This window comes from Lepisosteus oculatus, chromosome 16 (genome assembly GCF_040954835.1).
Source record: "Lepisosteus oculatus isolate fLepOcu1 chromosome 16, fLepOcu1.hap2, whole genome shotgun sequence".
Taxonomy (NCBI): Eukaryota; Metazoa; Chordata; class Actinopteri; order Semionotiformes; family Lepisosteidae; genus Lepisosteus; species Lepisosteus oculatus.
In genome coordinates this window covers 11,274,660-11,300,581 of record NC_090711.1, presented here as the reverse complement: position 1 = coordinate 11,300,581, position 25,922 = coordinate 11,274,660, and the positions used below count along the sequence as shown (strand labels likewise).

The following is a 25,922-nucleotide window of genomic DNA, read 5'->3' as shown; positions in this document are numbered from 1 at the left end:
GCAGGATACACTCTGGATAGGATGCCAACCCATCACAAGGCACACAGAGACACACACACACTCACACCAGGGCCAATTATCCCAGATGCCAATTAACCCACCAGCATGACTTTGGGCTGTGTGAGAGAATCAGAGGAGACCCACACAAACAGAATTGAAGCCAGGACCCCTCTGCTGTGAGGCATTAGTGCTAACCACTGTGCACTGGGCTGAAACTCTGAAATTGGTACAGGATACTCATATAATCAGCCCATGATTAAGGACTTAGCTGGAGCAAAACTCAGAACAGACCATGTTCCTCTAGTGCCTGCACTAGGAACCACTGCCTTTGAGATATCTCTGACCTGTCCAGTAATGCATTAACCAAGCTCTACATGACACCTAACTCTTCGCTGTGCAGGACAATTATAATTAGTTTGACTCTTTTCTCCCCTGTTTAGTTTAAAGTAATACTCAGTAAATTTGACCAGTTCTCAAGCCAATATTGAACTGATTTAGCTTAAGAGCTCAGTTGAAATGAAAAGCTGTAGACGAAGACCTGGATTGGATAGCTCTGCTCACAGAAGTACCGAACACCTCTGATTCCTCATTTTCCCAATGACACAAGTGTGTGAATGAATTTATTATTCAAAACCTATGGCAAAGCAAAAATAAGAAAAATAAATTGGGTATTCGTCATAGGCTGGGCAATAACCTATAAATCAGGCATGAATGACTCCAGTCCTGAAGTGCCAGAAGGTTTTCTTTCCACCTGAGCTCTTAATTACATAATTAAAGAGACAGCAGCCTTCAAGAGTTGACCACCCCTTCTGTAAAGCCTTGTCTATTCATACAGTTATTACACACCTCAGAAATAAATGCAAGAATGCATTCAGAGTAATGTAAAAACATTTTATTTTATTATGTGGTATTAGTTCCACATTTCTCTGCTGAGAATGGTGCCCAGCTGTAATAAAAATGAACTCAAAGGCTCCATAGTAGTGGTGTAAATTCTAGCTTTTTGCCTGGATGTCACACAATCATGATTTGTTGTTTGAGAACTCTGCTGTGGTTGCTCGATTTTGTGCTCTGTGTTTTATTAGCATACTAATCATTTCCGTGTCACGACTATAAAAGAGACATTTGCTCTACTTGTGGTGTAGGGGATAAAACTGAAAATATTGTCTCAGAGGGGTTACAAATGATTATGAAATTACATTTTGCAGCTTTCAGAGGCATTAACAAAATTATGTTTCAAATTATAAAAAACATAAAATTGGTTACAAATGAGAGGAAGCCATCTGGCCCACCTAGCTTGTATTTTCTTTTTTTTGGTATCCGTACATTTGAGATATGAAGCCTTAGAATCTTATTTCTGTCTGTACGTGATGATCTAGAACATGCAGGTCTTTGTGCTCCCTGTGTTCCCTAAAAACAGTGTTTTGGTTCACTCGTATGCAACATTGGAATGCAAAACTGAAGACACAGGAAAAAAGACAGTATAGGATAGGAAGAAAGGATATAAAAAGTGCATGGCGTAAATCCATGAACTCCAGAAAAAGCTGTTCTTGTGCCTTTAAAGGGTTTCATATAATCTGGATCGCTCCTTTGAATGGTCAGTTTTGTTTGTGGTGTAGTTCGACCCCTGAGGACTTTACACTTCATAGTGGCTGAAGTCACGTTCCCTTCCAATTGATGAGTTAACGCAATCACAATCACAACTCTTTGGTGACAGCCATTTTATTGCTGCTCTCTGTGTAATGTACGTATTGACAATGAGCTGAAGTAAAACTGGTTATGGGAAGCCATGTAGACACATTAGCTCTTCAAATGGTTTCATTTTATTTAATGTAGATTTTCAAATTAGTAATTTCATGGTAGCAAAAAAGAAAGAAACATCGAGCATAATTGGCCGTTAAAGAAAATTATTTTTACTGCAGGAATGGAAATGTATTTTCAGGAACAAGGAGCCAGTGCCTTTATATTAGGCCTAATAAAGTATTGATATTCCAACTGCTGCTGCCTTCGAGTTTGTCTTACTCTGTATTTCATTGACAATATAAATGACAAAATAATGGACAATGGGTTCTGAAAAGCAGTGTGGCTACTGCAGGGTTATTCTGAAGTGTTTCTATTCACTTTAACAGAGCACACTGCCTAGGTTGCCTAGCAATATAAGTTGCCGAGAACATGCAGGAGTTTGGTTTAAAAACAAGCTTTAATCCTAAGTCATTAAACTGGAATCCTTAGACAAAGTGCAGGTGGGCTTCTGTAGAGCCCAAGAAATGTTTTTTTTAACTCGTGGCCAAATGTATCATGCACCTCACTCAGGAATTCAAATGCTTTAATCTTTTCTCAGGTTTAACAATATACCCTGTTCTCTGTTTAGTCATTTGGTTTTAGATGTGGGTTGTAGCTTTGTAGAAACCATATGATTTATACTTGTCCTTTTTAGTTTAAGAAATAATCTTTAAATTGGCTGAAACAAAGGTAACATACAGGAACAAATGACGTCCACGGACAGTATGAATAAGTCTCCTGCAGTATATTTTATTTTTACTTCTGTTCTCACAAACTGAATGTTTTTGTAGTTTCCACAGTCCCAGATAAAGGTCTGTCAAGTACTGTATCTGGATTCAACCTTCAGAGTTAGAAACCTTTTGTTATAGTAAATATAGATTATTCAGTGGAAAAGTGGCTTTATTTGATAAGATTTGATAAGTAACACTTTTGATAAAGGACTGGATAAAATTTATTTGGCTGCATGTACTACTCAACTAGACTGAAGGTCACGACATGATGAGAGACTACTAGCACCTGTTGTCACGGTTCAGTGTTAATCCAGACGTTATTTTTCAGGTACAAGTGTGAGGGACAAGGGACTTATATTTTGCTAAGTCATCATGGGGTGTCATATGAAGTTACGTCACATGCCACCCTAAACTGTAACATACAAATAAGCCTTTCAGTCTCTCAAATTTTCAGGTGTTTCTGTTCAATCTCACAATTGTAAGACCTCCACAAACACTTTCTTCTGAAGTGCCAGTGTCTATAGCCTGACCTCCAACACAGACTGCCACATCTCAGTCAGGGAATTAACTAAGACTCACCTCAACTGAGGAAGTCTGCTTCTAGGACATCATGTAGTTAATGTAGTTAATAGGAAGGGACACTTTAGCAAGAATAAAGATTACAGTGATGAGTGCTCTGGGGAGGGGGACAAAACAGTGAGAAATCTTATATCACAGCATAAAACATAAAGATTTCAATGAACAGCTATGCAGGCCATTCTTGAATATGTACAATACATTAGAATTAATGTATACCTATAGGTATCACTGTTGGAAAAGAAATATAGACTAGAAATACAGAACTCTTATATTTTAGTGAGATATACAGTTTCTAGCTTAATTGGAAGTTACAATTAAGGGAGGTTTATATGAATTCATTACTTAGAACACCTAAGGCAAATGGAAGAAGTATTCTATATAGTGTTTTACCCTAAAGCTACTGTTCGTGTGTTAACACACATTCTGATTTAGTCATTTCACCCCATCACTTGAATGATATAACAACATATATAGGCATGTATACAATGGCTATGCCTCAGCACAGTTCCTTTAACATTATGGTTCCTACTATTTCATCAGAAATAACCAGACTACCAATTACCATTATCAGAATGCAGCCTGTCCACACAAGGGCTTCAGCAATCTCAAAAGCACAGGGCATCAAGCAGGCCTGAAATCACGCAACTGAGTTCTCCCTGCACGTTGGCCCCCCTTTTGCCGGTGGGAGGAAGCTGGAGTACCCAGAAAAGACCCATGAGCAGAACGTGCCAACTCCACACGAACGTGTGCCTCAGCCAGAACCAGGGCTAAGGAGCACTGAGGCACCATCATACTGTCAGCAGTAACCTTCTATTTGTGCACAGAAGAGTACATATCAGTGGTATCGACTAACAAGACCACGCAGGTTTACTTGCTTTGCATCTCCTCCTGGTGGCTAAAAATAGTATTTGTGGTTCCAGCGATGTGTTTTTTTTATTTCAAAGGTAAATATCACAATGCATTTAGACTCTGTTCAAATGTCTATTTTTCACCAAGTTTGAAGCCTGGAGTTTTAAGCCAAGGTATTGTGAGCTATTAAATATTTGTTTTTAATATCGAGCTTGCCGGCTGTACAGAGCAAAGAGATGTCAAGGCGTGAACACTATTTAACCTCCACTATTTTCTTGAAGTGGCTGGTAAGACGTAGTGGGCACGCAGAGCACACAAACATGGACAGAGACATGCAAAAAAGCTCCGAGCTAAAATGGAATGTCTTCCATTTTAATTTCTGAAATAAGTGAATTACAAGGTTAAAAAAAAAATGTGCATTTTATTTCCTTTAGGGATTTAGAATTATACAGCAGAGAAAAATGAGTTTGTGGGGGGGGTTTCTGCACTACATCTGCACCAAGTTTCCTAGAGTCTAGGGACCTGAAGATGATGCTAACTGAATGCTCATTTTGTGTTTGTGATTGTTCAAGCCCATGGGCTATATGCACTAATGTGAGCTAATGCAATAGATTACACAGCATAAGCCCCAAGGAAAAGACAGCAAACAGATGTGGTATACTTAAAAAAAAGTTGAAAGTCTTTAATGTGCTCAAGACTGTCCCTTGTCATTTGGTGTTGACAGAGAACAGCATTGTGATGTGTTTTGCATGTTGCTCCTTTTCAGGGTTTTGTACTATGGGCATTAACAATACAGCAAACCCACATGGGTGTTTCCTGTTGAGAGGGAGAGCAAGAGAGAGAGGAAAGAATATGGCAGGGTGTTTACAAGATTCAGGGGAATTCAAATTAAAAAGGAAAAAAATTACAAGTTTTGAGAAAGGCCACTTTATACATTGTCCTATGAGGATATAAACAGGCATTTTTTCAGCTGCCAACTCTTTTATAGAAAATCTTATATTACCTGTAGTGATAAGAGAAACCATATCCCAAAACTTTCACTAAGCATCTTTTCACACCGATTTGAGATAAGGCTAAATTTGTTTTCAGCAGTGGAAATGTATCACAGCCTCCCATAGATCACGTATAAACCCATGGTTTAGTGGCCCGATACTACCAAAAAAAAATAATGACCTAGTCATGTGACATATACAATCTTCCTCGCGTGAAAGTGGAATAGCTCATTTTAAAACCGGATTTTTAAAAACAAAAGGTAACTAGCACTGTTTTAGCATCCTGAGTTTAAACGGGAATTGTTGTAAACACTGCCCTCTAGTGATGAAACGTCATCTGCTCATTTGAAATCAAAGTGCACCACATTTTTGGATGTAGTTTTGAACCTTTGAACATATTTAGGAAGACCAACTTCTTTAATATAAATGTTTAATGTAAATAAATTCCATTGAATGTTGCTCAAACAAGCTCTTGAGCCCGAGAAACACCACTTGACCTTGACCATTGAACAAATATTCAATTTACACTTTAAGAGCATATAGAGCAAAATTAGTCTACTAAAATCTTCAAACATCAGGAAAAACAGCTGCATAACTGCAATCCTCTTCACAAAGGTCCCCTACCGTTATTCTCGTTCTGACAGACAGTTATACCTTGATATCATATCAGCACTGCTATTTCAAACAAAACTAACTCGGTACGCAAAAAGTTTCTTCTGCTTAATAAATGAAAAAGGGAAGTAAAAATTCTAGTTTGCAGAAGCCAAACCCCAAGTTTGGGATCATATATTTTTGCCTAGGTTAGGCTTCTAAATGATGAAAATATTCTAGGACACTTTTGCTGTGGAATCATTACCTCTTAGACCTTTGTTGGTTTACAGCTGCCTTTTAGTTCTTTGTTGGCCATATGATAAGCAACATGTTTTTCAAATTTTTACTATTAAGTGTCATGAATTGAATTTGGTGCCACTACACAAGGAAATGTAAGTGTTCTATTTGTATGATGAGAAACAGATTTGTACAAAAATCAAAAGAATGACACACACCCAAATTGCAAAACACTAGATCTATATTTACAAGTGAATGCAGTGACAGGTTTCATCTGAAGTACAGCAGACAAATTAAGTATACTGCTTACACCCAAGTTACTTCAGGTTTCACACATCATGAAATAAATAAAATAACAAATGGTACCTTAATATTCAAACTGTATATTACACTGTAAGAAGACTACATTTATCCCAGTGCATAATACTGATGGATTCATGTCATTTCATCACTTTAGGTAGGCTGACTTTTTCAGCAACTACAATGTTTATAAAAACTAGGATTTGCACTCTAGTTTTAATTACTTTTCCTGCAAAAAGTAACAGGATTTATCCTACAAACACCCTAGTTTTTAACTTTAAGTTTTAGACACTTCTATTATTTCAAAAAAAAAGAAAAAATGGAATATATTCAAACATACCAAATGTTAAATATTTTAAATAGAAACGCATAAAAAGCTATTTTAAAAAAAGGTAGAAATGCATTTCTTGTATTGAATTTTAATTTTGCGTTTCCAATAGCTAGATTGACCCCCATTTAAAGTCAGTTCATAACTCATTAGCTGTAACAAACGACAGCTGAACACTGCTCATGTTGTTAAAGTGGCCAAAAAACCTTGAAGCGAGAGGGGAAAAAGCAGCAACAGGTTCACAATAAATATTGGTAACTGAACAATTTTATATCAAAACTGTATAAACTAGCAAAATATTCCATGAAAGTGCAAAATTAAAAAATATATATATTGGATATGTACATATGGCTCAGCTCAGGAACAAGACCTAACTAGATTTAAACAAATCCAGTAATACAATCATGTATTGACAGATTCTATTATGAAGAGAACCATTTAAGTAATGTTACTGAGGCAATTCAACATTCTGATTTTGTTCTGCAAAGTCTAAAAACAACTATGCATTATATTCAGATAGAGCAACAGGTATATAACAGGTCTTTGGGTTCATTTAGCACAATCTTAATGATCGATCTGGAGTTGCACACACATTTGAACATGGTGCTATTGTGCGAAATCATAAGACAACAATGCAATTGATTAAAATACAGCATTCAGGAGAAATTCACATTTCCAATCCACATCCTATTGTAAGAAACAGACATATAACAACGTACCAATATGAAACTGTACACTGAGCAATGTTTCAAGTTTAGACCAGGACAGATAGGGGAAAAAAAATCTTATTTTTGTATAAACACTTTAACACCACTTTTTCCAACAACAAAAAAATCAATTTACTTTCCTAAGGGTGCTAATCTATCAAACTCAAGGGAAAGGATTCAAATGGTGCTTCATGTTAAATCATATGAATACAAATTTAGACAAAATGTACCTGAAGGCCAATACAGATTTCTTTCACTGCAAGGGATGTTAATCCAATCTTCCCAGTAATTCATAATCTCCATTGCTCAACTGCATACCCAGCAATGCTTATTAAAAAAAAACTAATACAGGAATACAGTTGTAACAGTAGTATTGTGGAAGTAACAAGAGTCACATCCAGAAACATAAAAGGCAGAGGACTATTTTAAAAGCAGTGAAGAAAAGCATTTATCAGTGCCTGCTATTCCTTGAAAACATACCTACTTTTTCATTGTTTCTGCACAACTGATAGTCTGGTCTGAATCTAAACCTGAGTGTGGTTTTAACCAAGTAATTGTTCAACATGAAGGATGCAAAGGAAGGTTATTTCCACATTGAAGAGCAGAATTCAAAGTTTCCCCAGACTAGGCAAGTAAATATTACAGATCTATCCAAAATCTGTGTCGCTGCAGATAATGAATTAAATCTCACTTCAAGGAGAAATAGATCCCAGGTACAAATAACTGTTTTAGGACATTGTGTGGAAAGAGCACAATGCAAGGTTTAGTGTAAAGCATTACCTAACACTTTGTGCCAAAAAAATCTAGCTGAAGAGTACACTACATTATTGAATTTCACTGTTTATTTGTCCAAAAGGATCTGTAATTAAATTGTGTAACTTCAAAATAATAGTGCATTAAACTGATGGTGTATATTATTTTTTTTGGGGGGGGGGTTTGGTCCATGTCTTCAATATAAGGTTTTTTCATGTAATATAGTGAGGAAGAGCAAGAGTAGTGTTTTAAATCACAGATTAACCCTGTGAGTCTGTAAAGGCAGGTTCACCTGTAATTCTGCTGTTTCACCAACACTTTATGTGATGAACTACATGGCGACTTCTACACTCCTCATTGTAAACGGCCATTTAGAGAACTAGGGTAGAAAGGGGTGTGTGCAACAGTATTTAAGAAAATCGCTGGTCTTTAGTATAACAGGCCCCCCATACCTGGCATGTTCTTGATCTTTGCTCAAACCAATGGGAGACATGGCTCCTTTAGCAAAGTTGAAATGAATCCTTCTGAAAGAGCTCAGTAACAATGTGCCCACGAAGCCTCTGAAAGCAACTCTAGGAAGTCATTCCTGGCACTAAAAGGCGAGTGAGAGCCAGCACAAGCAGCTAACAGGCAAGTCTGTCAGCTCCAGCAGAGAATAACCAACATTCAGAACTATTCACGGAAGCAAAAACCGAACCAGGAGAACCTGCCTAGGGGTGCAAAGTGTTCCATCATAGCCTGGCCAAACGGTCCTTTTACATCATCGAGCACTTAGAATACAGTACTTCTATACAACCAAGTGTTTAGAACACTGACTTCCTCAACAGAATGCATTTTTAAACTTTATTAACATTATAATTACTATTAGAAATTCTTTGCAGAAATCACTGCACAGTGCCTCTTATCTGTTTCTGCACCACTGCAGGCCAGCTTCAAGCCCATTTAATTCTAAAGCACTTAAAAAGTGGAAGAAAAAAAAAGATTTACCCTTTATAACTAAAGGATGACTAAGTCCTACTGGACCTGGAAATGGTTTTAAGTTTATACATCGTATTTATCGTGACCTGAATTCCACAGATATAACTCAAGACCGCTATTATGTCCCCACTCCTCAAATCTCTCTAGGCACAAACTTTTTTTTTATTTGAGTTCTAAATATAGTGAAGCTTTAACTGATTTGAAAGTTAAGTTGTGTATGCAAAGATACATTTACACATGTTTTTGTAATGGCACTGCCAACACTATAACAGTAGTGTTTCCGATATGTACAGGTCACAGCTTATTCCAGTGGGTTGAGTCTCTCTTTTCCTCTAGGCTTCCATGTTGTGAACGAAATGGAAGTCATGGAGTCTTCAGCATTCAAACCTAAAAAAAAAAATACAGAAATTAGAGGGCATTTTTCCCCACTCGCATACTAATTTCAAGCAATTTGCAGCAAGTACAGGAAGGTTAATCAAGAAATTTACCATCATCTGTCACATCATATTTTAAGCATTCTTATCAGCAGGTCCGCAGCGTGCATTACTCATAGGGCTGGGATTGTTTCTCCTTTGTAGTACACTTGAGTAATGCTGATAGAGCGATGGTCTGTTCCCTGAAAGGAAAAAAAGACAGCTTAATTAAAGTGTCATCAAGAGCATTATGAAAGGCTTTCACTCGCATAAAAACAGTGGTAGTGATGCTTACAGAAATCATAGGTGGAGAAGATAAATCAATTCAATTGAAAAAAAGTTGATTACCTTTGCGCAATAAGGAAATGTTTGGAGAAATGCAATCTTAAATGATTAAATGATCTCAATAGGTCTTAATACAAAAGGGTGATCAAACAAATTCCATTTCAAATAAGGAAAAAGCACGTCCATGAACCTAAATGATTATTTCCTTCTTTGTAAGTGTTTATTAGAAGGTTAATTTAAAAGTATCCTAAGCAGTTCTGCTGCGAGGACACTAGTTCCACATGGAGAGTTCCGAGCTTTTTTTCATGACTCTGTCAACAAGGTCCATCAGGCAGCAAGTCAGGCAGACTAACACAACAGCAGAGTGCCAGAGAGCCGATGTGAGGATAACACAGGATGAGGGATTCCAGAGCACTTGTGTCTCCTCTGGGCAACAACAACTGGCACGGTGAACAAGCCATAATGGAGGTCTCATAGCTTAATTAAGTTCACCAAGTGGAACGCATCTCCTCATGTAACACTCGAAACAGGCTTTTAAACCGAGTCTCCAGTCAGTTTGAGAGCAAGGCTTCATTTACAGTAAACTATGTTGCCAGAAAAACCACATCCTTACTCTTCAATTACTATTTTATAGTTTTTGCTTTGCTTTTTTTTTTTCTTTAACCACAAAACCTGACTAAGGATTATATTCTTTAAATAGGAGGTCAAAAAGGGGTATGTGATTTACAGTAGTCAGAAAAAGTAATATTAAGATGCTTGACATATCAAAGAGTAACCTACTGATTTTCAATGTTTCATTTGCATTTTCCAAATAAACATTCCAAGTAACCACCCTGTGTTCTGTGCAGTGTTGCATGGCCTGATAATCACAAATCTACTATACCTAAAATGACAGTTATAAAGGATAGTCTAAATGCCATCAACCGTAGTAACAAAGACCAGAGACGTATAACCAATAACTTAGAAAGTGGTGCTTGTATGGGTTTTGAAAATTTAAAAATGTAATAAAATGATAAAATTCTTTAAAGGACAATATTAGCTCTAAGAACAGGAAATACCAGCCTGCACAGTGAAGACATTTATCCAATGCTGACATTAAGCCCTTGATCTCTGTAAAGTTATTCTTTATACAGAACAAGGTCTGTTACAGCCAGACCACTAAACTAATTTTTACGGAGCCAAATTTAAAACCACTCCATTTAAAAAAAGGGTGATGAGGATAATGTGCAAAACCTCTCCTTTTATTACTTAGACAACCAATGGTGAAACCCAGATAATCTACTTGTTTAGTTCTGTTAGTCACATTCCCTGTGACATGAGCTAATACAATGAACCGAAATTAATCTCATCCATCACTGAAAAGTGCTTTAGCAAGACGTCGTATAAACTAATAATCCTGCATTTACACGATAAGACAGTACACGCGTGATTTTTGTTAAATGCCGGGCCAGACGCCTTTATCCACGACGACCTACTTACACATTTAGAAATACACGTTTTTAAGTAAAGGACAGGTGCATAACCCTTTGGAGCTCAATTTTAAAGACAGACGCATACCTTCTGATGCAGCAGACGCAGTTCCCTGGCTAGCACTAGACACTCCTGTGTTGTACAGCGAAGCGAGGTCACTCGGGCTGTATGACCGCAGGATATTTATTACTTTCCAATCTGGATCCATTCCATTGGCTGACGTTGAAGAGACCGGCTTGACTGGCGAAAAGGCATGAGGCATTTTGGAAGGCGGGCTTGCCTGCGATGAGGATTTCACACCCCGTCCCACAGACAGCAGCCTGCCATAGCTATCCCCTTTCCTCAGCCCGGCTGTCTCCGAGGTTTCGCAGACCGGCGCCCCGGAGAACTTGATCCTCTTGCTGGAGGGCTCGCCAAAGTCTACGGGTGGTGGGTTTCCAAACCGGCTGGAGAGGCACGTTCTCGCCGCGTCGCTGGGCCACACGATGCCATTCCGCCCCTGCTGGCTCTGGGGCCCGGGCCCTTCTCTGTCCGCAAGGGTCTGCCTTATGGAGACCACAAAATTGCCCCTCTTGCCGTGGGCTTCGGGATCTCTGGGTTTTTCCGAGAATCTCGACTGGCCTTGCCGGACATCGGTCACCCCGTGGCGAAGGCTGCTGCCGTGAGCCTCTCCCATCCAGTAGCGCTGTGCGTCGTGATGGGCCGCCTTGCCGCAGTCGGCCTCGGGGGCGCGCGCGGCTGCCTGAGAAGGCCGGGCTGGCTGCGTTTTCTCCGCTGGCTTGGCTGCCTGGCGAGGCGGAGATTTGGTCCGGCGAGGATATTTCCTGGAAAACGGCGGCAAGGGTTGAACGTCATTTCCCTCAAGAGCAGGTGGGCAGCCGGTGTGCCGTTTCTGTTTGAGGGCAGCTATGGAGCTTCTTAGGCCATTTTTCTTCGGAGCATCAAGCTTTTCTTTATGTACCAATTTCTGGTGCATTAGAAGGATCTCTGGGTATAGAGTTTTGTAAGTACACAAAGGACAGGTATTGGTGAGTAATGTGCTCTTGGGCACCGAGGTAGCAGAAACCGAAAGGGACATCTTAAAGGACAAATCTAATGGCACCTCAAATGACTCTTCTTTCATTTCTTTGTCTTCCATCTTTGAGTCGAGAGATAAGGCATGTTTTTTAAGCGCTTCGTCACTCGAGCCTGACGGATGACCAGCTGCAACAGCTGAATTCTCACAATCTGTTTTAACTGCACTGCTCTGTGTAAGTTGGCAGGAATTCTTGATAACAGTCTTGCTTGAGCCCAGATCGCTCTGAATCCCGACATGAGATGCGTTTTCGGACCCCGCAGTGGACAAAGGCCACGATTTAGACTGCTTTGCATTATGGTTGTCAGCTGCAATTCTGGCGATCTCCTGAGACGATTTCTCCTTGGCAGGCGCAGACCCGTCGGGTGCTGGTGACGCTGGAATTGGCTTACTAGAGGGCTCAGCAACAGGCTGTTTGTCTTTATGACGCCTCTCCAAGTGGTATCTCAGTGAGGTCTTCTGAGCTGCAGCATAATCGCAGAATTCACATTTATATGGTTTTTCCCCTGTGAAGAGAGGAGAAAAACATCAGTGTGGAGGCCACAATGACACTTACATTGGCCTAACAGCAAGGGGATTATCACAGTCACGGAATGAAACGTCTGATATTTTCGTCACAAGTAGCATCATCCAATGAAAATTCTTCACCGATGTAACTGGTTAAGATGGTTGTTGGTTTTGTGTTCATGCTGAGCTCCTAATCATCAGCATTCTTGTCTTTAACTGATCTGCTTATAGAGATTTTTATATAAAAATTCCTATGATGTTGTTATACTTACTTCCCAATTGCGTTTTTTTACTTCATCTAGCAGCTACAAGTGTGGATGAGATCATTAGACTAATCAAAGATGCGCCAAATGGCCTCCGTTCATTTATAACTTCTCTCATGTTCCTAAAACGTGCTCTTCTGAAACATATTTCTTAAATATTCAAGATTCAATGGTGCAAAACACCAAAATTAAAATAATTGTTCATAAAAACCACAGTTACCTGTATGTGTCCTGAGATGAATATTGAGGTAATAGTTTGAACGGAAACTCTTTCCACAGTAGCTGCATTCTTTTGAGGATGCAAGAATTTTCATCTTTCCCTTTTCTGAACCATCTTCACTTTTATCTGTATAGAAGACAAAATTATATTCAGATTAAACTGTGCACAACACATGCTGACAAAACACCATTTAGCTCCCAACTGAAATAACCCCAAACGCTGTTTTGCAACAATTTTGCTATTTATATACAAAGACGTATTCAGGCTAATTTAAGATGCACTGCTGTTGTGCTTTGAAAAGAGTGGAAGTTTTAAATGTGCATCACACTAAATACCACTACTAGGATTCTGCAGATCTGGGCATTGTGCAAATTTTCCAGAGGTTAAAATCAGGTCACTACAAAGAAGTTTATCCCGCTGATACAAGCCAATACAGGTTGGGCAGCTGCCCAATGTGGGCAGGCAACAACCCGAGAGATAAAAGCTTAAATCAGGAACTCTCAAGGAAAAAAACGTGCTGATGGTGATTAAAAAATCTAAGGAGTTTGTTTTTCTTGCTTGTAATGTGTCTACACCAGCAACTAACACCAGAGGGGGCTGAAACCAAGACAAAGGAATAAGTATAATACTGTGCAATGGAATGAAGAATGAACCCAACTTTAAAAAAACAATTTAACTTCTTTGTTCTTCTTTTTTCTATTTCATGCATAAGCAATTTAAAGTATTGAACTTCCATACTATATTTGACTTTCATCTGCATCGTAACCCCTTTCAAATATATACTTATAACATCATTTTTGTAGTAAATCCTACTGGGGGAAAAACAGTGGAGAACATGTATAGACAGCTCATTTCATTTCATTCCAAAACTTGCATACCTCAGAAATATGAAAAGTAGGAAAAAAAACTACTGCACTGTATAACATGAATGCAGCTTTCTCAATTCCTGCTAGTTCACAAAAAACGTTTTCATTTGCAAGTGTTGTGGTTTGTTCTGTAGGTAGTGGTGTATCATGTGATGCAATATGTTTGAGATAGATTACATTTATGTCAGACACAAGGTGAAGCTTAATGTTTGAGTTTATCACTGTACTTTATTAGAAAGGGGCTGGTGTGTCAGGACATACAGCTGCCATTTTGATATGGGTTAGCAGCTAACAGACTGTCCAGAGTTATCAGCTAAAAAATTACATCAGCAATCAGCTTTCCCATGGATTTGCATCTCTATTTCCCCTGCTCCCAGATACTTCCTCTTTAATCACAGAACACCAATTCATGATTGTCCTTATTAGTAGAAAACCCACTCATTCCTGGTAAGGACTGTGGTAACTCCAAGTCAGTCTAGGAAACAGAGGGCACAGGCAAGACACCAATCCAACACGGGGCACAGCAACACTTCACAGACTAATCTAGGCAGCATGTAATTGGAAGGCAGGAGGAAAACACAGCACCTAGCAAAACATGAAGACTGTGCAAACTCCAAGCAGCAGACACCCATGGCCAGACGCAAGCCCAGAATCCAATAGGTGTAAGGTGGAAACACCAAGAGTAATTCCTAAAGCCCCCCCAGCTGCTTTTCTTTTTTTGATTTTCTCTTATTCTCTTATTTCCACTAACTTATTTTTTTAAATTCTGCTTCAAAATACAAATATGCATGGGTTTTCCCTTTGCTTTCACTGTGTATCTTAATATAGGAATTTACTTAACTCTGAAATGGGGTGAAATTCTTCGGTCTGAAAATGTCAATGTGATTAAATAAGTTTGCCTGTAGCAACATTAAACACATCCTGATATAATGGTTAAAAGCATACCTGACTGAAAGGCATCACCATGCAGTCCTTCTTCTGAGCCATCTTCAGAGCACTCTTCAGTTCTGTCTAACATCCCATTGTCACTGGAGCTTGTGCTTAACTGCTTGCCATCTATCGAGGCTGTTGGACTCTCAGACCCACCCCTATCCTTCTTGTGTATCCTCGAGTGAAGCACCAGCTGGTGGTAGGTCCTGAAGGTCTTCCCACAGTCTCCACACTGAGTGGGCTTGTCTTTGCTGCTTGCGGACTTCTGATCCAGCTCTGGTGAAGGGGTTTCCCTTCCTGCGTGCTTTGATCTCTGCTCATGTCCAAAGCCCTCTTTCACCGCCTTTTCGCTCTTGCTTGTGGACCAGATTTCATTCAGTTCCTCTTTATCCGAACATGAGTCCTCATTATCCGTGCTGACATCCGGGCCAAGATCTTTGGTCTGTCCTGGGCCGACAGCTATTTTACCCTTGGTAGCAAGCTGCCAGGCTTGGTAGGTGTTAAAAGGGTCAAGCTGGGCAATCCATTTTGCAGACTTTTCAGATTTTGCATCCGTTTCCGAGGACCGGGAACGCAGACCAACAAATTGCAAGAAGGATTCTTTGGATGCTGGAGCAACACTTGCGCGCTGCCTGTCCGTTTCCTGTACTCCTTCATCAGGTTCAGATTCCCGGATGTGAATTTTGCTGTGCTCCATCAAGATCTCTTTATTGTGGAAGAGGAACCCACAAACCATGCACATCTTGTATGGAGAAATCACACTGACCGATGTCTGTTCTTGGACAACATCGTTGATGGTTACGGGAGTTTCCAGGTCTTGCTGCGCCTTGTTCTTTGACCCCGGCTTCCCATGTGTCCTCATGTGGTTTTTCAAGAACCAGGGCTCCTTAAAACGCCTCCCACAAACGTTGCAGCTGTAAGTGAAAGAGTCTTTGTGCTTCTTCATGTGACACTCCAGCTCCGCTGCATCTTTCACGGGCTGTCCACACACCTCGCAGCTGACGCCCTCCTCCTTGTCACTGGGAGGAGTTGGCTTGGCCCTGCCTTTCTCGCTCCGAGTCAGAAACTCCGCTTCCACGCGCAGAACCGCCGGCCCAAACAGGGTGGTCGGGTGCTGGGTCAGGACATGGGGGCTGAGCTCGTCCTGGTGTTTAAAAGTCTTCTCACAGAACATACAGTCCAAGGGCGTGCACCCTTCCACCTGAGCCAGAGCTTTCTCTGGAATGCTGGTGTGCGGGGTCATGCTCGAGCCTGTGCCTGGCATGCTGGCATTGGTATTCGCTGTATCTTGACCCAGTCCATCGGGACTTTCCATGTATGATATTAAAGGATGAGTAGGCATGTCTCTGACAATAACAAAAACACCTTTATAAAGAAGTACAAGGCTGTGCCAACTATCTCTCAGAAATATAAACTACAAAAGCCTTTGAAACAGGGATGTTTCACAGCTTTTAGATTGAGCACATGAGTTTGAGGTTTGCAAAATATCAGGCACTTCCAAGGAATCTTGTCTTCTTCCTGCACTTCTGCATGTTAGAATTGTGTAAACTGGGTTTCTTTGTTCTTCAGTCAATGTTCATTTATTCAGTATGTGATCCTGCAGGTCTGCTCCTACATGAGCCATCCTTTATACTGGTGCTGTGGTAAAGCATAATGAGTTACATGAAAGCCTTTTCAATAAAGGATATTAGTATGATTACGTTGCGTCTCTTTGTTCTGACACATTCAGCAGTAACCGGTCTTGACAAGTTATGGGCCAATCAGCACCTGTAATTTAGAAAGAAAAATAAAACCATTAGATGTGACACCTGTATATCTATTGTCGAAATACATATGAGTGAATACCATGAACCAGCCCCTTACGTAACATGATTAACTCAGTTTATAAACAGAATGTTAAACTGCAAAGACACTAATATCTCAAACACTTGAAGAGTAAAAATTAAAGGAGGCTTCAGCTAATACTAGAAACTTTGTGTTACAAAACAAAACAGGAAATACATCCTTTACCAGTATTTTACACAAGCATTTCCTCAACTGTTAGAAGCATGTGCCAAAATGAGTACAATCACAACAACTTTTGTTTCTTTGAACACATCCTCACATCTCATCCAATGTTACAGACTTAACCTTACACATAAAGGGTCTGGCATTCTCTACTGCAAATATTGCATTAAACAGACTATTTTTTTCTATAACAGACAAAAGAAGAGTTTACAAATGTATGCTTCCCCAGGGTGACAATGAACCATAAACCACAGTACAGCTACTACTGACTCAAAAAGAACTCTCAATCTGGCAATGACATTATTCAGAGCTATCCTTCCTCAGGCTGCAGCTGTGAAAAGGTAAGAAGGTTGTGCAATCTTTAAACTTTCCTCCAAATGTGATGTTGTGAAGTACAACGCCATTTTCTAACAGTTCAGATCAAATCTAGAGTACACCTGGAACAACGATAACATGATTTGGAAGATCAGCAAGGCTTTGGGAAGTCTTTCTGAGCTAAAGGCATACGTTACAGGCAACGCAAGGAATTTCACAATCTGAAATCCTGTGCTGGTGCTGGAAGCAAGTCAAGACTAAACGAAGGTTCTTGAGAGTTTCACTTTCTACAAAGTTAAAGAACCATATAATGCTGAAAAATCTGCAATAAAAATTCTTGACATTAACACTGCACAGCAGTATATAAGTCACAAGCAGAGCTTTCATGTGCCCCATTTAGGGCAGAGACATACAGAAAGTAAAAGCAGGAAGTTACAAGCAAAGAAAAACACTCTCACAGGCAAACAACAAATATACCATTTCATATCAGTAACTCTGGATAAAATATTCTGAACAATGACCAAACTGATTATTTTCCATTAGCTTCACTCTTGAATGATGAGAAAACTATAAAATGGCTCAGCTGAGACAGAACAACTATGCATATATAAAATACATGACCTAAAACTGTTTAACCCGTCTTTCATGTATAACCAAAATTAAAATTCGGTTTTCCACCACACCAAGACAATGTCAAAACATAATTAATTTGGTTTAGCTTTTGCAGTTTGAACCTTAAGACAGACAAAATAATTAGAAAGGAATAGTGTCATTAATTCACCATCTTCCTGTACTTCTTTTGCAACAAAGTCAAAACTTCTACCATGTATCAAACCTTGGGCAATCTGAGGAACTCCAGCCACCCACACAAACTCTCTCAAAGAGATCTAGTGCTCTTAAGTTGGGGGGAGGGGGGTGGGGCTGGAGCTAAAAGATCACATAAACGTGCAGGAATAAGACGTGTAAAAAATTTAAATATTCCCCACGCACATAATCAAATGTACTGAACTCAAGCAAAAGGCATGGGTAGTGTCAGGGTAAGGTTATTACAATCTACTATATTATGGTAGAGTTTACTCCATTTTTTGACAAGTGATGTTTTTGATCGATGTATTACATTATACATTCACAATGATTCTTTTTACATGTGAGCTGATTCTCAATGTTAAAGCAAATACAGCCGTTTCCTCTCAAAGACATTATGGACTCAAATAACTCAAATTAAATATTTGCAATGTGCCTTAATCACACCATCTTGGTTTGATAACTTGATCACCAGCACTGAATGTCAATAAGTGCAGTAGCACATGAAAACAGTGCTGCACAAAGTGGAAAGCAGGGAATCCAGAACATTACAGCAAACCTACAATTCCTCAGATGTACATCTTATCAAAATACACAATGACAAAGTCACCGACAACATTTTAGATAACTGTATTGTGCTGCCCTACACACTCAATAGCAACACAAACAAAAATGACCCAGCAGTTTTTCTTACAATATGCGTACTACAATAAGCATTTACACAATGCTCTGTTTTTAGTTCTGGATGCAAGCAAATCACTTAAGGGTTTTTCAGTTCAGTTCCCCTGTGTTATCAAGTGACTTTGCCTAGGAGAGCTGCAACCCAGAGAAACCCAAGCGACACATATCATCTTATCTTGGTCGAGGGGCCCAACAAGGTAGCAGAAAGCAGCTTCTTTTCAAGTCGACACTATATTAAGAAAAACATCTTCCCTTTGAACTGAAAATTGAAACTTGTTCTGCAATTTACTGATTTTATTTCTATAAATCAAAGTTGAACACCACTTCTTGGGCTGTATAGAAAACTAAACTGGCCCAAATGTTGTTCCATGCATTTAGAAACTGTACTTTTCAGATTATAATGAGTCAGAATACACTCATGTAGAGATAATCATTAGCAAAATACAGTCTTGTGACCCCAGAGCTAAGTCAAGGTCAGTCTGTTAATGGATATCTGTTATGGAGAGGGGAGAAATACTGTTATTTGATACCAGGTAGTGGTTTTTTTTTTTGCTTTTTAAAATTTCATTTTTTGGTGCTATAAGTGAAGGCTTTAATCACTCAGTAAATAAATGCCTGCAAGATTTCTGGAACAGCTTTCAGGCCTTTTGAATGAAAACATCCTCTCTACGGTGAATCTGTGAACAAATGAGAGGGAAAAAAAAACAACCTCAGCTTACCTCACTTGACATATTAATAGGCAGAACTTGGCCTGTGAGGAAATGGCAAATTCATATACAAAACGTGGATGTTAAAATGTTAATCTGTATTATTCCATCTAGAGACCTATGCCAGTGTTTACATGTCATTGGCATGTAAAAAAAGTTATTTTTAAATCTGTATTCTAAACTTACCATTGTGTGAATATACTTATAACAGTTGCTAAGCAAAGTTGCTTATTTTGTCAATTTAATCATGCAATTAAGAGTATGAATGGACTGAAATGCTGCATTTACAATACAGTATGCTAACTTATAACAGGTTATTAAATAAATGTCTGTCCTAAACATTTTTAGCTGTGTAAAAATGAGTTAATCTAAAACAATGCAGTTTATATGAAAAACCTGAACAGTTGTTGTCATATATTGTTTACCATTCTTATGTTAATCATTGACAGCAATAAACAGACAAGAAAGGCCCCCCCAAAAAAGAGCATGAAAGTCTTCATTCTCATGATTCAGTATTTCCCATACTGACTGTGTCGTTGCAGTAACTGGTAAATCCTAGCCTTCACACAAGTGTTAGAATACCGATGACCTTTCAGAGTAACAATCCAAAATCACTACAATCAGTTCTGGGTGTGTTTTAGATTTTAAAAGAAATTATAGACTTAAATGACAGAAAGAAAAACACACCTTCATGGAACTTGTTCAAACCAGAGCTTAGAAAACGTCTGCAAGTAAGTCTGATATTTGAAAACAAACGCTATGATCTGCCCTGTAGCTTGACTAATAGATGTTTCCAGCTGGCCTCCGATGCCAGAGATCTTTCCCTGTTGATCAATGTAGTGCTCCAGCTGTAAGAGCCTATATACCAGTTCCCAGTTGGACAGGAGTAGCACCTTTTATCTGCCACACAATTCTCCTAAGCAGCGCCATCTGGGGAAAACAGTTTTCCAGCACGTAAAGCACAATACCACAAGTTGCACAAGACCCAGACATGTGTGGACAGTGAAGGTGACCGTCCCAAAGAAAGGTACTTTAAATGTGAAAGAGCAAGCCCATCATCGCAAATGACTCATGCCATGGCTACCAACACCAAGGGACAGCAGGTGCTTCCCTCTGTAACTAAAGGACTTTCCCAACAAGAAGTTACCTTCTAGTTTATGAAACAGGCCCAACACGAACAATACGTATTCCCACTGCTGTACAAGAACACCACAACTCCCTCCGTAAACGCCATTTCCACAGAGCTGCTCCGGGTGTTGGGCAATGAGAAGTATACTTGTTAAGAAATCTAGAGTCATTCTGGCTCCTCTCCTGTATACAACCATAAAGATGTACCAACAAGAAAGGCTACAACACCTCTTCACACAGGCAGGATTTTAAATACAACTAAAGCTCTAAACCGTGTGGCGATATGGTTCAATTAAATGCTGCTTCTTATAAGAAATTAAACCAGCAATCTTCAAAATTAGTATAAGGAGGTAGAAGAAGAAGGAAAAATAGTTTGGTCTGAATTTGTTGTAGACTTATTTGTTTTGTTGTTCTGCTTTGCAGACTGCTACTGCAATTATCAGTTCACTTGTCAGTACAAGATAACTTGATATCAGCAAACATCTTTCTCTGCAGCTGTAATGAATAAGCCCAACAGTCTTTGACAACACCTCTAAACTCCCTGGTTAGATTACATTCTTGATTTTTAATCCACTTGGCAAGAAGAGAGTAAACGTCCTAATCAACCATCTGCCTTTTGTCACCAAGCCTGAAAATGCAGAGACTAGAATCTTTTTTTACACAAAGCCACAGGTAATGTCATAGAAATAGAACAAGAAAAGATGAAAGAAAATAACTGGGTAATTAACTTGGATTTTAACACATAACTACTTCGTCCACATTACATATCAAATCCTCATTTGACAAATGTCTTTCTATTCTATTGTTAAAGGTTCACTGTAATTCAGTAACAGTGCTGTTTGAAATATATAAAACCATCACACACAAGGATAACTAATACCAAGAATACCATAACTTCTCAGTCATAAAAAATGCTTTTAACTACATTTTGTGTAGTGTGCCCTTCCCTAAAAAGCAAAAATTCAATCTATAACATAACTGAAATTTCTTTGTTTTCTCTTCCTGAAAAAAAAACTGTAAAATATTTTTCTATGACTAGTTTGAGTAGGCTGTACCCTATTTTCCAAACAAATGTTAATGTTTGCAGCGCTCTCTGTCGATTGTCTACCCTGTGATCAAGTATAACAAGTTTTGTGGAAACTAAAATTCTTCCAGTTCTGCTCTGCTCAGCGTGGCAACAGGCCAACAAAGCTCTTCAAAAACACTCCTGGCTTCACCAACACTTCCTAGTTTCTTTAGAAAAGTCAGTGGTAGAATAACTTGACAACTGACCCAGGAGACTTGCCACTTATTCAAAACTCACAAACTAAGGTGGTTTATCTCTCACAGTTCCAGTTCTCCTTTTCATACCATCACAAATCAACCTGCATTCAAAAAGTGATGGCATTTTTAAAATTTTCCAACGTTTTAAAGAAATAATATGTTTCAGTATCAAGTATACAACAGTCAACGAACTGTGCATTATTCTTGGTCATGTATGCTAACTATTCACATTTTTGTAAAAAAAAAAGTCTCTACATCATGATTAAAATAATTTGCAGCAGAGTATGTCAATCTGTAGTTCACTTTAACTTGGTCTACAACCTCTCACCGACCATAGATAAAACACATGGCAATCTGCTTGTGGGGTCACAAATTGCACTTCTGAAATGTTCTGAAGTCTAAGAAAAACTCCAGAAACGCATCAGACCATCTTTACAGCCACCACCACCCCCTAACTACAACACACAACTGCCACATTTCAAATCGGGATATGAGCTTTTACTAACGCAGCTTTGGCGGTATTGTATTCTCGTGGACTCCACAATATTTCACGATCCACCACCTTTCCTTTCAGAAGCCCCGTCTTAACGACCGCAGCTCATTGTACAGGCAAGACATCCCCTCTCCAGCCAAGAGCAGGCCAGCTGTTGCTTTTCCATGACTTAATTCCTTTGTTGTGGGGCTGCGCTTGCAAACCCATTCAGCAATCGCACACACACACACAAAAAAACACAACAACCTCCGCCAACACGGTACACTCTAGAAACCCACATAACGCCAGGGTTTGTTGGTTGTTGTTTTTTTTTCCCCAAATTAACGTTTCGGGGGGCCACGGCTAAACCCACCGCGGGGGGTTTAAAGCGCTACAGCTCCTCGGTCCCCCCAACAACGGCTCCTGCAGCCTTGCAAAACGACGGTTGTGACATCACCGCTCGAATGAATGGATCTTCGAAAGCGAGGAAACGAGAAGTTCAGCATAATGTTCAACAGCGACGTATAACCCCCCCCAGCACATAATATGGGCAGGATTGGCAACACCTCGTTTCGGGTTTTGTTTTGCCCCCCTGTAGAATGCACACCCCGAGGATAAGCACCAGAGAGAGACGACCCCACACCCGGGCGATCATAAACTATTCCTACCGCGGGTAATTTCATCGGCTCGCAGGGGCTTCAGCGCGACTGGGGATCCCGACCTGCCGTCCCCCCACCGGGCACCTCCAGCCCGCCGCACGGCTCGGCGGCGTGAAAAGTTTCAGCGGGGGCTATTGTCGCGTTATCCGAGCTTTCGCTACCTATTCAGACGCACCAACCCCCCACCAGCCCAGCAACACGCAATCACTCATTAGTCAGCAAGCCGCTGCCTGCTATTCAAACCTGCACTTCAGTTACTTCACCCGTGGGCTTTGCCCAACTGCCCACCGGTACGACTCTAATACGCGTATGCAATCCGCGGAAACTCTCAACTTGTCCGAACCCCTCATCTTTTGTTTTGTTTTTTTTTTTTTTCCGGGTAGAGATCTTCACCCACCAGGTATGAAAAATCCAATACGAGCCCCCCCCCCCCCAAAAAAAAAAAAACTAGAAAAATCGTCGAGTGCTCCAATAAATCAGCCCCTCTAAACACCTCGGACCTTTGGCACCAGCCGGAACGAGCTCCCGACTACCAGATTTGTCTGAAACTAAAAATGGGAAGCAGCACACTTCCGATTTCGTTCTGAGGCGAACTATTTCATATTCATTACGAGTTTGCCGAACATCTTCCCTGACACGTGTTTATTTTTTTCCCCCTCTCTCCACACTTTCAGTCCGAACCGATTGTAGCTGCGATAAGCTTGTTTTGTTTTGTTTTTTTGTATTGAGGCAATCGAGATGCAGGCGTTAGTATATCAACATCCAGGCAAACATCCACACGTCTGTAGAGAAAAATACGTATCTGCTTTCTATTCGTAGCTTGAGTATAGATTTTGAAGTCGACACAATGGCGAGAACTGTGCACACACATTCATATAAATATATACGCAAAAGTATGGATCCTAGCGATTTAAGCTTCTACTACCTTAAAGTCCGATAAATAACCTTGAAGTCTTCCAAATGTCTCCTTCTATTAGTTCCCTGCCTCTGCTCACAAAGCAAATCTGTTCTTCATGATCCTACACAAACACTGGGCGAGTTGCACTGTTAATCGACTTTTTTTGTGGAGGGGGGGGGTGGATAGGAGAGAGAGGGGGGGGTGGTGACGTTTTCTTTTGTCCTGTAATTAAAATGAGGCAACTACTGTTTATCAATTTTGCACTCAAGAGACCGTAGGGACAAAAGACACACACACCAAAAAAAAAAAAATAATAATCACCCAGATGAAGCAAAAACAACCTGACAACCGATCAATTAACTTTCAGGCTGCCTTTCGTCAAAAACCGCAACGAGTTGATTTCTTGCTCAAGCGCATTTCGGGAGGGACGTTGCGCGTTGAAAGTCTCGTACAATAATCAGAAATAAAATGAAAGTTGTGGGGACTTCCTGAAATACAATGTAGAGAGACATGAATGGCTATTCTGTATTCTTCGGGTGCTTCAACAGTTGGAGAGCCACGCTTCAGCTTTAGAAGGGGATATTCCAGCCTGCCCGCTTCCGACAGTATTTCGTTGAATTATTTCTGACCCAGTGATTATTGATAAAGCTGCCTCCAACAGTCACGACACAGTCAGATGAAATGCGAATAACTTTATTTGGGAGAGGAGGGGGGAGGGGGGGGGTATTATTTCTATACCCACTCGTGCAAAATGTCCGAAATTGAGTCTACAGCCCTCCGTGGCGAAGTAGATCACAGTCTCGACCTATTTGTGATTCCTCAGCCAAACCCTTTGTTTAATATCCCGTCTTGAGAGGGAAGATAGAGCGACGGTTTAAGACACACGGACAGTATTTCCTGCTTTGTGTGTGTGTGTGTGCGCTCAGTGGAGCGTGTGGTTCGCTAACATTAGGATGATTGAATTGCTCAAAACTCCAAAATCAACTAAGGAAAAAAGAACACATTCTAGGAAATTTTGAAAAAAAAAAAACAAACAACGATCTCACCGATACCTACCCAGGACTTCACATTCTCGGCAGCCTTCCCCTGAGTTGCCCGTGTCAGGTGCTGGCTTTTCTCTCCTCCGTGTGGGAGATGAAGAAAGTTGCTGTGTCTCCTCTGTTTGTAAATCTGCAGCTGTTGCGCTCGGCGCGCGCTCTCTCCCCCCACTCAACGTATTGTTGAACGTCACTGCGCGTGCACGAGTCAGGCCGCCGCCGCGCGAGGTTGCGGGGGGGGGCAGGTCACGTGACACCAACTTATCTATTCGTTCTTACTTTATTGGATGCGTTTATCCCCGGTGACTTATACATGATTTACATTCCGACACACTCAACTCTACAAAAAAAAAAGTGAACATTGATTGATTTAGATAGGTAACAAGCAGAACTAGGCTAATTGGAAGGTTTTTTCTTCCGCGGAGGGGTGGCGACACAATATTAAGTGGGTCATACTTACAAGTACCAGTTAATGCACCTACCACACCCCGCGTGTATATCACTGTTTAAAAACGTAGTCCCTTAAAACACCTAAACAAGGTTGTTTTGCGCGGCACCAATCGAATGAATTTTGTACCGCATATGTTGAGCACTTTTTGTTTCCTGAAAATATTGATGTATCAAGTATTGGTTGAAGTAATTTTTGTATTGTGAAAAAAATAATTCCAGTTGGTATTTGAGCAAATGTTGGCAATTTGAGGCTGTCGTTTATCCTACAATTAACTGGGTGTTAAGCTCGAATTTGCACTCTTTTAAAGTTCCTAAGTTACTTTTTTTAAGTAACTGTATATATAGGTTTGTGAATAGAACGGAAACGTTGATGTATACCATACATTTCTGATGGAACCATCACCTTTTCCCTCAGAGAACAGCGGGGAAGCTAGGTTTTGTTTGAGAAAGGGCAGCTGATGTGTTTTACATACCCCCAGCACTGATTCCCATAGCGTGCCATGGGCTGGGGGAGGGGCGGTGACGCAGGGCAGAGTACATGTACAGCTCTCATCCACATGTGGATCCTTCTTCCTACCTCTCCTCCACCTGGCTGTGGCAGCTGGCTGAAGCCAGCATACAGCGAATTATTATTAATCATTTTCAAAC

At 40.1% G+C, this 25,922-nt stretch overlaps 1 protein-coding gene across 5 annotated transcripts; it reads right to left on the bottom strand.

The window, feature by feature from the left end:
• Window positions 1–5,981: 5,981 nt before the first annotated feature.
• znf217 (zinc finger protein 217) lies at window positions 5,982–24,986 on the bottom strand. Of its 5 annotated transcripts, none has more exons than XM_006639483.3 (6): window positions 24,844–24,986; window positions 14,869–16,620; window positions 13,058–13,183; window positions 11,080–12,573; window positions 9,313–9,440; window positions 5,982–9,211 (listed from the first exon to the last, which is right to left on the bottom strand). In XM_006639483.3, exons 2-5 carry the CDS (start codon window positions 16,193–16,195, stop codon window positions 9,334–9,336), a joined length of 3,054 nt encoding a protein of 1,017 aa, XP_006639546.2. In that variant the 5' UTR covers window positions 16,196–16,620; window positions 24,844–24,986; the 3' UTR covers window positions 5,982–9,211; window positions 9,313–9,333. The 5 variants fall into 5 exon arrangements, with proteins under 5 accessions (XP_006639546.2, XP_015220143.1, XP_015220144.1 ...); XM_015364657.2 differs by lacking the exon at window positions 24,844–24,986 and adding an exon at window positions 23,815–23,927; XM_015364658.2 differs by lacking the exon at window positions 24,844–24,986 and adding an exon at window positions 23,287–23,442.
• Window positions 24,987–25,922: the final 936 nt, after the last annotated feature.